Source organism: Heterodontus francisci, chromosome 15 (assembly GCF_036365525.1).
Source record: "Heterodontus francisci isolate sHetFra1 chromosome 15, sHetFra1.hap1, whole genome shotgun sequence".
Taxonomy (NCBI): Eukaryota; Metazoa; Chordata; class Chondrichthyes; order Heterodontiformes; family Heterodontidae; genus Heterodontus; species Heterodontus francisci.
This window is the reverse complement of record NC_090385.1, coordinates 90,056,489-90,071,833: the sequence shown is the minus strand read 5'-3', so window position 1 is coordinate 90,071,833 and position 15,345 is coordinate 90,056,489. Positions and strand designations below refer to the sequence as shown.

Genomic DNA, 15,345 nt, shown 5'->3' with positions numbered 1-15,345 from the left:
CTAAAGGGATCAAAGGGTAGGGGCAAAAGTGGGAAGAGGCTACTGAGTTGGATGATCATGATCATAATGAATGGTGGAGCAGGCTCGAATGGCTGAATGGCCTACTCCTGCTCCTATTTTCTATGTTTCTATGTTAATAGCTTAAAGTGAGCATTGGTCCATTAGAGTGTGAGACTGGGGAATTAATAATGGGAAATGAGGAAATGGCAGAAGCTTTGAACAAGTATTTTGTATCTGTCTTCACAGAAGAAGACACAAAAAACATCCCAAGAATAGTCAAAAATTGGGAGGCAAAAGGGAGGGAGGAACTTAAAACAATCACTATCACTGCAGAAAAAGAAATGGAAATATTAATAGAACTAAAGGCTGACAAGTCCCCTGGGCCTGATGGTCTGCATCTGTGTGTCTTAAAACAAGTGGCTGCAGAGACAGTGGATGCAATGGTTGTAATCTTCCAATGTTCTGGAAAGGTCCCAGCAGATTGGAAAACCACAAATGTAACACCTGTTCAAGAAAGGAATGGGACAGAAAGCTGGATACTATAGGCCAGTTAGCCTCACATCTGTTGTTGGGAAAATGCTGGAATCCATTATTAAAGAGGTAGTGGCAGGACATCTAGAAAATCACAATATTATCGGGCAGAGTCTTGTGGTTTTGTGAAAGGGAAATCATGGTTGACAAATTTATTAAGAGTTCTTTGAGCATGTAACAGCAGAGTGGATAAAGGGGAACCAGTAGCTGTAGTGTATTTGGATTTCCAAAAGGCATTCGATAAGGTGCCACATAAAACGTTACGACACAAGATACGAACACAACGTGTTGGGGCTGATATATCAGTGTGGATAATGGACTGGCGAACTAATAGGAAATAGAAAGTCAGGATAAATTGGTCATTTTCAGGATGCCAGCTATAACTAGAGGAATGCCACAGGGATCAGTGCTGGGGTCTCAACTACTTATGATCTATATTATTAATTTGGATGAAGGGACTGCCTGTATTGTAGTCAAATTTGTGACAATACACAGATAGGTAGGAAAGCAAGTTGTGAGGAGGATGCAAAGAGTCTGCAAAGGGAGATAGATAGGTTGAGTGAGTGGGCAAAAAATTGGCGGATGGAGCATAATGTGGGAAAATGTGATGTTCTCCACTTATTTACATGGAGACATTCTGCAGAATGCTGCGGTACAGAAGGACCTGGGTGTCCTTGTACATGAATCGCAAAAAGTCAGCATGCAGGTACAACAAGTAATTAGAAAGGCAAATGGAATGTTGGCCTTTATTGCAAGGGGAATGGAGGATAAAAGCAGGGAAGTGTTGCTTCAACTGTAACTACAGTACTGTGTACAGTTTTGGTCACCTTAATAAAAAGGAACATACTTGCATTGGAAGCAGTTCAGAGAAGGTTCACTAGGCTGATTCCTGGGATGAGGGGTTAGCCTAATGAGGAAAGGTTGAGCAGGTTGGGCCTACACTCATTGGAGTTTACAAGATTTAGAGTTGATCTTATTGAAGCGTATAAGATTCTTAGGGGACTTGACACGGTAGATGCTGAGGGGATGTTTCCCCTCATGAGGGAATCTAGAACTAGGGAACACAGTTTTAAATTAAGGGGAGGTGAGGAATTTCTTCTCTCAGAGGGCTTTTTGCATTTGGAATTCTCTTCCCCAGCAAGCAGTGGAGGTTGAGCCATTGAATATATTCAAGGCTGAATTGGACAGATTTTTGATTGACAAAGGAGGCAATGGTTATGGGGGGCAGACAGGAAAGTGGAGTTACAGCCACAATCAGATCAGCCATGATCTTATTGAATGGTGGAGCAGGCTCGAGGTGCCAAATGGCCTACTCCTGCTCCTAGTTCTTATGTTCTTATGTTCCTGTTTGCTACAGAATTTCCTGTGTCTGATTTGCTCTTGTAGCCACAGTAGTTATAGAGCTGGTCCAGTTAAGTTTCTGGTCAATGTTAACCCCCAGGATGTTGATGACGGGGAAATTCAGTGATGGTATTGCCTTCAATGTCAAGAGGAGGTGGTTGGACTCTCTTCTTGGAGATAGCCAATCACACCACACAAGTGCCAGGCAATATTATTTGCCACTTCTCAGGCTAAGCCTGAATGTTGTTCAGGACTTGCTGCATTGCAGACACAGACTGCTTCATTATCTGGAGTTGTGAATGGAACTGAACACTGGACAATCAGTGAACATCCTGACTTCTGACCTTGTGATGGAGGGAAGGATATTCATGACTGAATGTGACAGAACTGCAGAGCTTTGGTCTGATATGTTGGTTGTGGGAGCTCTTTGTTCTGTCTCTAACATGCTGCTTCTGCTGTTAAACATGGATGTAACTGTATTGTAGCTTCATCATGTTGGCACCTTGTTTTTGGATATGTCTGGTGCTGCTCTTGGCATGTTGGCCTACATTTCTCATTGAGGAAATCTTGGTTCCCTGTCTTGGTGGGGATGGGGAGTAAGGGATATGCTGGGCCAAGTGGTGGAAGGTTGTGGTTGAATATAATTCTGCTCCTGCTGACCACCCACAGCAGCTCATGGATGCCCAATTTTGAGCTGCTCGATCTGCTCTGAATCTATCCCATGTCGTATGGTGATAATGCCACACGACACGGAGGGTGTGAAGTCCTGAGCTTCACAACTGTTGGCCATCCCCTCCCCCCACCTCCCTTACCCCCCCACCCCCACCCACCCACCCTCCTCCCCGGCACCGGATTGAGAGGCTGGCGGCTGCTGATCTCTGCTTGTTCCAGGTCCCGTTTACCGGGTGGTGGTGGTACCCCTCCACCGCCTTTGTTCGGCGGAGAGTTTCATCTGTTGACTTTTTTAAAATAAAACCACCCAGTTTGTATATTTGTATATCACCTCAATGTGAAGCCAGGACTTCATCTCCACAAGGACTGTGTGATGCTCATTCCTATTTATACTGTCATAGACATGTATGTTGGTGAGAACGAGGTTCAAGTAGGTTTTTGCCTCTTGTTGGTTCTCTGTTCACCTGTCACAGGCCCAGTCGGGCAATTATGTCCTTCAGGGTTCAGTCAGCTCCATCTGTTGTGGTGCTTCTGAACCACTCTTGATGATAGACATTGAAATCCCCCACACAGAGTATATTCTGTGTGCTCACTACCCTCAGTATTACTTCCAAATGATGTTCAACTTGAAGGAGTACTAATTCATCAGCTGAGGGAGGGTGATCGGTGTGTTATTGCTTTTATTTAGCAGTAAGGAACCAAGCAATCTTAAGTTGAGTGGTCATAAACTGTGAGTTCTTCATTTGTGCAGTGACATATTTACAAGAGAGCTCTGTCTTACACATGTGACTAGCTGTCGTGCTCAATTCCAACTAAATAATCACATGCTGAATGACATCACTTCCTGTGATGCTATGTGGAGTACTTACATTGCTAAAGCAAGATCTTAACAACCCCTTTTCTTAAAATGGAAATACACAAAAGATAAAGGACTGAAATTTATATTCCCGCCGCCAAAACTGGCACAGGGAGAAAACAATGGCGGTCCACCTGGACGAGCCACACGTTACAAAGCTACCGCGATCGTAAGCACGGTGGCTCATTTAAATAGCAGGCAGACCGTCACTCCCCCTGATGACATGTAGGGGGCAGGCCATTCGGCCCCAGCAATGGCATCAGCTGCCCGTGTGAAGGCGTGGTGCCTTTTTTAAGGGCTTCAAGCCCTACCACTCAATTTAAATATTTTAAAGAAACGTTAATAAAAAAATTAAATACAATAGTTTTGCCCCTCTCCCACCCCTCCAATAACCATAAAATTAATTACTTGCCCTCTCCCCCTCAAAACACCTACCTTGACCACCTGATCTTGCCCCCTCAAAGTGCATGAACTTTAACCTAAAACCCTTCCTATCATCCCCTACACCAATGATGTTTCTTTGACCCCGTTTCTGCCCCCCACCCCCAGCACTGAGAATCATACCTCCTCCACCCTCCCAACCAGTGTTCCGCCTCGTTTCCCCGGACTGGGATCTGAAGGCGTGGGAGTGCCGGCCAGTGGCACAAAGATCGCACCGGGACAGATGGCAGGAACGTAAATATAATTAATTCAGTGATTTTAATTTATTTATAAATAAATGGCATTCCCATCGCAGAGAGTTAGGGCAGGGCCCAACACAAGGCCTTGACGATAGCGGAAATATCGGGCCGGGTCCTCCCAACGTCGGGGTGTGTGGGGGCCCTCTCCGAGGCATTTTCCAGCCCCCCTGCATGACCTCAAATGTTGGGGAGGGGATCTGTAAAATTGAGACCAAGCAAAGTACATAATGGAATGAAACGACCTTAAAAAATATTTACAGATGCATTAACTCTAATGTTCTTCAGTAAAGTGTGTTTGAACAGTACAGGTAGTCTACTGACTCGACCTGATCTTGTTACAGTGTAGCCAGATGGAGAACTGGACTTATCAGCTTTCTTTGCTTGACTTCTGTGTGTGTTTTGACAGTCATCCTGTGCTTGATTGTTACACTGGTCATTTTCTCGTGCTACGCTTTGCAGATCTGAGTGTGACCGTGTTCTCGATGCAATAGGATTGTCAGGCACAGTATAATTAACTAGCTCTCCTAGCTGACTTTGATTTCTTCTTAGCACTGCTCCATTGAGGGTGGTTACTTCATAAGATCTTGGTTCATTTCAGACTCTGGACACTTCTGCAGGGAACCACACTTTTTCTTGTGGATGAATTACCCGACTTTCTGCCCTGTCGGTAATGGTGTTAGTTCCACCTCTGCATGTTTACCAGGTGTCATCTTCAGCTTGTCTTGTTTTATCAGGAGCCTATCTTGTATCGAGGAGGATTTTATGAGATGGAAGTGCTGACTTAACCTGTCTTCCAAATATGATTTCAGCAGGGAATGGCAGCCCTGTTTCAATTGGTGTCACCCTCAGGTGTAACATGTCGATCCTGTGTTGCTTCACGACACTTTACAATCAATGATCTGACTGTACGTACCATTTTTTTCTGCTAGGCCACTCGATCTAGGTTAATGCGGTGAAGAAGTGATATGTTTTACACCCTAACCCCTGCACATGTCTTGAAATAGCTTGGCAATATATTGCAGACCATTGTCTGATTCTATCTGTTCTGGGGAAACAAACCAGCTGAAAATTGCACTGAAGGTGTTGGAAACTGATCAGCTGGAAGTGCCCCTTAACTGACATATTACCGGAAATTTACAGTAGTAATTGGTGACCAGCAAGTAATCATCACCTTTGATTGTGAAGCGACCGGTGGCTATTCTTGACCAAGGATGAGACGGAATGTCATGAGGAAGGAATGGCTCTTTACAATGGGATGGTTGGTGCTACTGGCAAGCATCACGTAACTTTACACTCGCACAATGTCACTGATCATACCCGGCCAGTAGACAATCTCAAGCGTAAGTCTTCTAGACTTCTCAACACCTCTATAGCCGATATATAACTGTGAGAGGATGTCAGGGTGAAGCTTCTACAGACTGAGTACCTGCCTGCTTTTGAAGATAACACAGCGAGAAATGCCCAAGTCATCCCAGTATGGCCAGAAAGTTCTGAGCTCTGCAGGAAACTCTTGTCTGCTGTCAGGTCATCCTTTAATAATGAGTTGTCACAGTGTCTTCAAGATTGGGTCGGTTGAGTTTTTTTCCCATAATTCTTCACATTTTTTCTGCCAGAAATGTATCAGATTGATGTGGTACACATCCTCTAGCTCGATGTCAATCTCATCAACCTGGACGTCTAATGGGACATCTTCACACTTTCTGAGAATAGGTAATCTACTTAAAGCATCAGAGGTCACCATCAGATTCCCTGGTTTGTTTTTGATATCACAGTCATATCCTTGCACTTTTATCAACAGCCTTTGCAGCTGTGGAGACACACTTGTCAGTGGTTTCTGCCAGATCATCGCCAATGACTTATTATCTGTTTCAACTACAAAGTGTTTGCAAACAGATAACTCTTGCACAGCCTTGTCCAGTGCCTTTTCTTGCCACAGACCTTGCAGTTGTCCATGAAGGCAGGGAAATTCCTTGGTTGGTGCATCAGGCTGCACTTGCCACATATCTTGCCTGGCTGAGTTGTCCTGGTTACCTCACTTATAGCTGTAGTACCAAGGGCCCATATGCACTGCCTACTTGCAGCAATTACTTTAAATTTCCTGCCTTATCTTAGGAGACTTTCAGCATCATGTCATTTTTCCTTGTCTAGTAGCTCTTTCTGAAAAGCTTCTATCAGGGTAGATGCAACCACCAAATTCATAATCCGTTCTGATAATTCCATCTCTGAGAATTCACAGAGTTTGCCTTTCTCCTGGCACCTGCTCATGAATTGCTCAATGGTCTCTCTTGTTTGCTGCCTGCATGTCACCAGCTAATTCTGAAATTAATCCTGACTTTGAGCGACTCCTCCAACATGGACCATAGACTTGCTGGGTCCTTCTGCTCTGCTTCACAAAGTCCCGAGGTGTTAATCTGGTGTAACCTGTCTTTACCGATTGCTATTTTAATTTTAACCACTTGCTTTTCCAGCTCCATGATGGCCAGATCCAAGAAACACAACTCCTGGCGTTGTTTAAAGAGTTGAAACTTGTGGAGGAGGCCTTGGGCTTTCCAATTCATGGAAGAATATTTTGTGGACATGGTGTCAAATTCCCAGTGTCAAAATGCAGCTGGAGCTTTCCCCTTTAAGTTGCAGCCTCTCGTTATTTTTAGTCTTGAGCCTTTCCCTGTACGGAAAACAAAACTTGCAGGTTTACTTTGTCTGCAGCATCGAGTTTCGGCCACGCCCAGAAGCTGCGCCTGCCGTGTGGGCTTTCTGCCTGCAATCAGGAGGCCCCGCCCATGAAGCACGAATGGCAGGAAAACGCCCGGTGTGCAATGGCAATGCCAATCACAGCCTCAATGAGAACCAACCTTGTTCACTGTTTCCGAGCACGATTCTGCCCAATTTCTGCTGATTCTTTCCGGCCACTGTCGCTCAGAGCAACTCCCTTCTTGGAGTCACTGTGTCTTGAGCACCAACTTGGTGAACAGTCGTCGAAATTGCCCGTTCCAGATCGCTGCTGCCCTCAATGATGAGTTGTGCTGTCCTGTCTATGTCGGACTACAATGGGAGAAATCGCTGGACTCGACGTCCTGCCTGAAACCACTGGTCCCTGTGGGTACTGTTCCTTTGCTTCACTGTAGTAGTATTATCTTGAAATTGTGATCATCCCAGTGTGTCGCTATCACCACGTTGCGAATGACGTGCTGCTTTAGAGACCACACACTGGCATGATGTTGTTGAGGTTGTGATTCTTCAGAGACCACAGACTGCTACCATGTCGAGAATGGTGCATTTGAAAGTTGACAATGAAATCTTCAGAATTTATTCCCTGTCACCATATTGCTTTTATATAGCAACAAGGAGCCAAACAATCTTAAATTGAGTGGTCATAAGCTGCGGGTTCTTTATTTGTGGACAAACATATTTACAAGAGAGCTCTGTCTTTCACGTGTGACTCGGTGTCCAGCTCAACTCCAACCAACTGATCACATGCTGAATGACATCACTTCCTGCGAAGCAGAAGTAGGCCATTCAGCACCTCTAGCCTGTTCCGTCATTCAATAAGATCATGGCTGATCTGTTTGTGTCTCGAATTCCACATTCCCATCTACCCCCGATAACATTTGATTCCCTTGCCTACCAAGAATCTATCTACCTCCGCCTTAAAAGTATTCAATGACCCCGCCTCCACCACCTTCTGAATCAGAGAGTTACAAAGTTGCACAACTCTCTGAGAGAAAAAAATTCTCTCATCTCTGCCCTAAAAGGGTGACCCCTAATTTTAAAACAGCGCCCCCTAGTTCTGAACTCACCCACAAGAGGAAACATCCTTTCCACAACTACCTTGTCAAGACTGTTCAGGACCTTATATACTTCAATCAAGTCTCCCCTTATACTCTTGTATATTCCAGTGAAAACAAGCCCAGTCTGTCCAACCTTTCCTCAGAAGACAACCCACTCATTCCAGGTATCAATCTAGTAAACCTCCTCTGAACTGCCTCCAATGCATTTACATCCTTCCTTAAATAAGGAGACCAAAATTGCACACAGTATTCAAGATGTGGTCTCACCAACGGCCTGTATAACTGAAGCATAACATCCTTACTTTTATTTTCGATTCCTTTGGTCATAAAGGATAGCATTCAATTAGCCTTCTTTATGACTTGCTGTACCCGCATACTAATGTTTTGTGACTCATACACTGGAACACCTTGGGTCCCTCTGCACCTCGGAGTTCTGCAGTCGTTCTCCATTTAAATAATGATATGCTATTTTATTATTCCTGCCAAAGTGAACAACTTTACATTTTCCCACATTATACTCCATCTGCCAGATTTTTTCCCACTCACACAACCTATCTCTCTCAGTCTGCAATCTCCTTATGTCCTCTTCACAACATACTTTCCTCCCTATCTTTGTGTCATCTGCAAATTTAGCTACCATGCAATTGCTCGCCTCATCTAAGTCATTGATATAAATTGTAAAAAGTTGAGGCCCCAGCACAGACCCTGCCATGCTGCCAATCAGAAAATTACCCATTTATGCATACTCTCTGTTTACTGCCAGCCAGCCAATCTTCTATCCATGCTAATATGTTACCCACTACACCATGAGCTCCTGCTTTGCGCAATAGCCTTTTATGTGGCACCTTGTTAAATGCCTTCTGGAAATCCAAGTACAGTCCATCTGCAGCACATGTCAAAGAACTGCAATAAATTGGTTAAACATGACCTTCCCTGAAAAAATCCATGCTGACTATCCCTGATTAATCCATACCTTTCTAAGTGGTAGTTTATCCTGTCCCTCAGAATAGATTCTAACAATTTACCAACCACTGATGTCAGACTGACTGGCCGATAATTATTTGGTCTATTCCTCACACCATTTTTACACAATGGTACAACTTTCGCAGACCTCCAATCGTCTGGTACCTCGCCTGTATCCAGTGTGGATTTGAAGATGAGCCTCAGTGCATCCGCTATTTCCTCCCTGGCTCCTTTAAGAACCTGGGATGCAAAACATCTGGTCCTGACGATTTCTCCACTTTCAAGGAAGTCAGAACCTCTAGTACGTCCTCTCTCACTATGCTTATCGCATCTAATATTTCACACTCTTCCTCTTTAACTACAATGTCTACATCAACCCTGTCCTTTGTGAAGACAGAGACAAAAAACTCATTAAGAACCCTGCCCACATCTTCTGCATCCATACATAAGTTCCCTTGTACATCTTTGATAGGCCCTACCCTTTCCTTAGTTATCCTCTTGCTCTTAATGTACTGATAAAACATTTTCATGTTTTCCTTGATTTTATCTGCCAATAATTTTTCATGTCCTCTCTTTGCTTCTCTAATTTCCTTTTTTACTTCATCCTGCACTTTCTATACTCCTCTAGGCTTTCTAAAGTATTATGTTTATTGTGACCGCCATAAGCTTTCTTTTTCCGCTTTAACTTATACTGTAAGTTTCTATATAACTGGGGGGGTCTAGATTTGGCCCTACCACCCTTTATCTTAGTGGGGACATGCCTACACTGTGCCTGTAGTATCTCACTTTTGAATGCCTCCCACTGGTTTGTCACTGATTTTCCTTCAAGTTGCCGTATCCAGTCCACTTTTGCCAGATCAACTCTCAGTTTCGTAAAATTTGCCTTCCCCCAATTTAGAACTTTTACTCCCGTTTTATCTTTGTCCTTTTCCATGATTATGCTAAAACTTATCATATTATGGTCACTATCTCCAAAATGTTCACCCACTGTTACTTCATCCACTTGCCCAGCTTCATTACCGAAGTCTAAATCAAGAATTGTGCACTCTCTTGTTGGGCTTGTTATGTGTTGGCTAAAAAAGTTCTCTTGAATACAATTCAAGATTTTTTCCCCTCTGTGCCCTTCACACTGTTTGTATCCCAGTTAATATTGGAGTAATTGAAAGCCCCAAGTATTACTGCCCTTTAGTTTTTTGCACTCAGAAATTTGCCTCCGTATTTGTTCTTCTATCTCCCTCTCACTATTTGGGGGTGCATAGTACACTCCTAGTCGTGTGGCTGCCCCTTTTTATTTCTGAGCTCCACCCATATGGTCTCATTTGATCATTCATTGAGCAAATCAACCCTCCTCAAAGCTGTTATTTATTCCTTAACTAATAATGCTACACCCCCTCATTTTTTATCTCCCTCTCTATCCCACCTGAAAACTTGATATCCAGGGATGTTGAGCTGCCATTCTTGCCCCTCTTTAAGCCACGTTTCCGTTATCGCAACAATATCGTGTTGCATTATGTCTATCTGTGCCCTCAGCTCATTGGCTTTATTTACTATACTCCTTGCATTTAAATGAATACCTTTTAACACTGCCACATATCTGTGCTGAACACTTTTTAACCTTTGCTTCTTCTGTCTTTCAGTCACTCGCTAATTTTCTACCTCCTGTTCCCTGCCCTGAAATTGTCCTAAGACTGCGCTCAGGTTCCCATCCCCTGCCAAGCTAGTTTAAACCATCTCCAACAGCACTAAAAACCTTCCTGCAAGGATATTTGTCCCAGTCCTGTTCAATTGCAGACCATCCAGCTTTTACAGGTCCCAGCCTCCCTAGAACCGGTCCCAATGCCCCAGAAATCTGAAGCCTTCCCTCCTGCACCATCTCTCCATCCACGCATTCATCTGGTGCATTTTCCTATTTCTATACTTACTAGCACATGACCTTGGGAGTAATCCAGAGATTACTACCTTTGAGGTACTCCTTGCTAATCTCATTCCTCACTCCCTGAACTCAGCCTGCAGGACCTCATCCCTGTTTTTTCCTATATCTTTGGTACCAATGTGGACCACGGCCTCTGGCTGTGCACCCCCATCCTCCAGAATACCCTGTCGCCGCTCGGTGATATCCATGACCATTGCACCAGGGAGGCAACATTCTTTCTTTTTTCTTTCTTTTTTCTTTTGGGCCTCCTTATCTCGAGAGACAATGGATACGCGCCTGGAGGTGGTCAGTGGTTTGTGAAGCAGCGCCTGGAGTGGCTATAAAGGCCAATTCTGGAGTGACAGGCTCTTCCACAGGTGCTGCAGAGAAATTTGTTTGTTGGGGCTGTTGCACAGTTGGCTCTCCCCTTGCGCCTCTGTCTTTTTTCCTGCCAACTACTAAGTCTCTTCGACTCGCCACAATTTAGCCCTGTCTTTATGGCTGCCAACATACCATCCTGGAATCACATCTGCGACTATCGAAACGCCTGTCTGTTCCCCTAACTATAGAATCCCCTATCACTATTGCTCTCTTGTCCTTTCTCCTCCCTCCCTGCACAGCTGAGCCACCCATGGTGCTCTGGTCATGACTTTCGCTGCACTCTCCAGAGAAACCCTCTCTCCCATCGGTTATCAGAACTGAATAGTGGTTGGAAAGTGGGATGCCCTCTGGACTCCTGCACCACCTGCCTTGACATTCTTGTCTATCTGGCATCTATCCAGCCCCTCTCTGCCTGTGCTCTCTTAAGCTCCGGGGTGACTAGCTCCTGAAACGTGTTACCAACATAATTCTCTGGCTCACAGATGCACCACAGTGACTCCAGCCACCGCTCGAGTTCCAAAACCCAGAGCTTAAACTTCTGCAGCCAGAATAATTTCTTATGCCCCTTTCCCACTGCCCCAAAAACAATTACAATAACTCTTTGCCCTTCACCTCCCCCCTCGAAACTCTCAGCTTTTACATCTGACCTTCCCCCCACCCCCAAACTGCACAAAGTTTAAACTTCAACCCTTCCCACCATCCTCGACCCCCATTACGTGCATTTGACACCATTCTCACCCTGCACTGACAAATTTATCTCCTCCTCCCTCCCCACCAGTGTGGCACCACATTTCCCTGGATGGGAATGCTGGCCACTGTGCTGAAGATCATGATGGGCCCTCTAGATTGGAGGGAAGTGTATTTAAATTTATTGTCTTTCATATTTAAATTGAGATCCCGTTGTCCAGCGACAGTGGGGGCCACCACGGAGCCTCACTGCCGCCAGGAGGATCGGGCTGGGTCCTGCTGGTGTCGAGGACCGTGACAGGCCTCCTCCGGGGCCATCTTCAGGCACCTCCCCCCCTCCCAACCCGCCACAGATCACAACATCGAGGGCTTGATAAAATCCAGTCCATAATTCCTGTTGCTGATTTCTATCCAAGTATTTCTGCTGTATGATCAAAATGAAGATGGCCACTGGAACTATTGTCAACTTTTCTCTCTCTTTCAGACTGACAGAATGAAATGTGAATGTCAGTGTTTATACTTTATTCAATAGAAGTTAACACATTACCTTTGAGAATCCTGCTGCAGGTTTCATCTGCACCCCACCAGCTGAAGCAGTCTGCCCACGGCAGGGGGGATTGGAAGGAAGCGAACAAGTAGTACAGACTGTAGCCGATGATGCAGGTGTAGGAAATGTCAGCAATTGCACAACACAGGAGCGTAGTTACACCCAGACCTTAAAAGAGAATGAGGAATGAGACATTAGTTTAAATACTATTTATTTGAAATCAATCCTTTCATGTGAATTCAGATGATTGGACAAAACAATTGTGTCTAGTTGCCAGTCAGCATTGGAATTCTGATGAAAGGTCACTGACCTGAAATGTTAACTCTGCTTCTCTCTCCACAGATGCTGCTAAACTTGCTGAGTATTTCCAGCACTTTTTGTTTTTATTTGTAATTTCTGCTGTTATTTGTGTAATTCTCGAGTATTATTTATAGGTTGGGACAAACTGTACTTTATTTCTGAACAGTTTACTGAGGCATTGAGTACAAAAGCAGGGAAGTTATGCTGAACCTTTATAAAGCTCTGGTTAGGCCCCAACTAGAGTATTACATGCAGTTCTGATCACCAGACTTTAGCAAGGATGTGAGGGTCCTTGAGAGGGTGCAGAGGAGATTTACCGGAATGGTTCCAGGAATGGAGGGTTTTCGTTACAAGCTGGGTTTGTTCTCCTTAGAACAAAGGGATTGAGGAGAGATTTAATGGAAGTGTTCAAGGCTCAGATAAGTTAGATAAGGAAAAAATGTTCCCATTAACAAATGGTACGAGGACGAGAGGACACAGATTGAATGTTTTGGGCAAAAGATGCAGGGGCTATATGAGGAAGCACTTTTTTACGCAGTGGGTGGTAATGACCTGGAAGTCGCTGCCCACAAGGGTGGTGGAAGCAGAGATGATCAATGATTTCAAGAGGAAGTTGGATGGCCACCTGAGAGAAATAGACTTTCAGCACTATGGGATTGAACCAGGGAGTGGGACCAACTGTGTAGGTCTGTGGAGAGCCGGCATGGACTCGATGGGTTGAATGGCCTTCTGTGCTGTATATGACTCCATAATTGTACAAATGTAAAAGTCTTGAGTGCATCCTACTTTAGATATCACACTTTCATTACATATGCAATAAAAATGTTGAGAAATCTAATGTATAATTTGAAGACGAAGAGAGTCAAGCATTTCCCGCTGCTTTTTCTGACCTTTGAGAAGCCAAGCATTTACAAGCTGCCAATTCACATAGAAACAATTACCCTCAAAGTGATCTCAGAATGTATTATGTGCAGCATTTAGATGTTGTGACCTTAAAGATCAAGTTAAACATAGAACTGCCTTAGCAGCAGAATAATACATGGAGTGTTATATCGTGCAATGTCTCTGTCTTTATATGCAGCTGATCATCTAACTCACTGTCAGCAATGTCATCGAGAATATGCTAATAAAAATAATTTAATAAAACTGCTGTTATGCTTTTCAATTCTGGGAATAAATAAAACAAAGTGAAATTAGATAAATTACACAAGTTTGCGATAACTGTTCCCCCACATTCCTGAAGATCTCACTCCATCTGGAACATGTTCCCACAGGTGCAGCTCATCCTCTGCTCTCCTGTCCAAGAAGACATTCTTCACCTGTTACAGAGTGTGACCATCTCCGAGCCTCCTTTCAGGATGGATTGGGAATTGATTAAAAGATAGAAAACAGAAAGTAGGAATCAACAGGTCATTTTCAGGTTGACAGGGGTACCACGAGGATCAGTGCTTGGACCTCAGTTATTTACAACGTATATCAATAACGTAGATGGAGGGACCAAGAGTAATGTGTGCATGTTTGCTGATGATTCAAAGCTGGAGGGGAAAATAAGCTGTGAGGACACAAAGAGCTAAATTTTCCCGCAGCCATACGTGGGTCCCGAGCTCATGGACGGCCTCAACTGACCCACTGGAGAAACTTTACGTGAGGTATCCTCCTAATTGGCTGCCTCCACATTTGCCTTCCATTTGAGGACAGCAGGCTGACTAGGGAAGCAGGAGGTTCAGTAAGAGGTCCCACAGCAATGTCCAGATGGCATCCCATCAGGAGAGGTGAATGCTGCTGCAGAAGAGGAAGACCTCGAGGATGCATTAAAATGGAGGCGCTCCCTCTTTAGTGATGAGAGGCCTCAGGGTGGAGGGTTTCCTCCTCCAGAAGAGTCCCTGGGGCTGCTCCTGGATCCCTGTGGGCGTTACGGCCCCCTTATGCTGCTCATTAATTCAGCCACCCATGTTCCGCTGACTTCCTGGTAAGAGGCCGCCTCCATAGCGTTGCTGGGCTCCGGTCACAATGGGAATCTGGGTAACACCGGGAAAGCTGCAGCACTGCCAGGTTCAAGGCACCGTGGCTGGCTCTGCTGTTCAGAAGGGCGGGAAAAAGAGTGGAAGGGCTATAGTCAGAGGGGATTCGATTGTAAGGGGAGTAGATAGGCGGTTCTGTGGTCGAAAACGAGACTCCCGAATGGTATGTTGCCTCCCAGGTGCACGGGTTAGGGATGTCTCAGATCGGCTGCAGAACATTCTGAAGGGGGAGGGTGAACAGCCAGTTGTCGTTGTGCACATAGGCACCAATGATATAGGTAAAAAACGGGATGAGGTCCTGCAAGCAGAATTTAGGGAGTTAGGAGCCAAGTTAAAAAGTAGGACCTCAGAGGTAGTAATCTCAGGATTGCTACCAGTGCCACGTGCCAGTCAGAGTAGAAATGAAAGAATAGTCAGGATGAATGCGTGGCTTGAGAGATGGTGCAGGAGGGAGGGGTTCAGATTTTTGGGACATTGGGACTGGTTCTGGGGGAGGTGGGTCTATTACAAATTGGATGGTCTACACCTGGGCCGGACTGGAACCAATGTCCTTGGGGGTGCTTTTGCTAACGCTGTTGGGGAGGGTTTAAACTAATGTGGCAGGGGGGTGGGAACCAAATGAGGAGGTCAGTGGACAGTAAGGAGGTAGTAACTAAAGCCTGTAAG

The 15,345-nt window shown here is 44.9% G+C and overlaps 2 protein-coding genes across 2 annotated transcripts in view; one reads left to right on the top strand and one right to left on the bottom strand.

Moving 5' to 3' along the window:
* The window catches only part of LOC137377781 (sodium- and chloride-dependent neutral and basic amino acid transporter B(0+)-like), a 392,958-nt gene that overhangs the window by 35,194 nt on the left and 342,419 nt on the right, over nt 1-15,345 (top strand). The window lies entirely within an intron of this gene.
* LOC137377782 (sodium- and chloride-dependent neutral and basic amino acid transporter B(0+)-like) overlaps nt 1-15,345 on the bottom strand; it is a 62,490-nt gene that overhangs the window by 11,394 nt on the left and 35,751 nt on the right. The window contains exon 3 of the mRNA XM_068047833.1: nt 12,359-12,526. Within this exon, the coding sequence (XP_067903934.1) occupies nt 12,359-12,526 (168 nt within the window). The remainder of the gene's footprint in view (nt 1-12,358; nt 12,527-15,345) is intronic.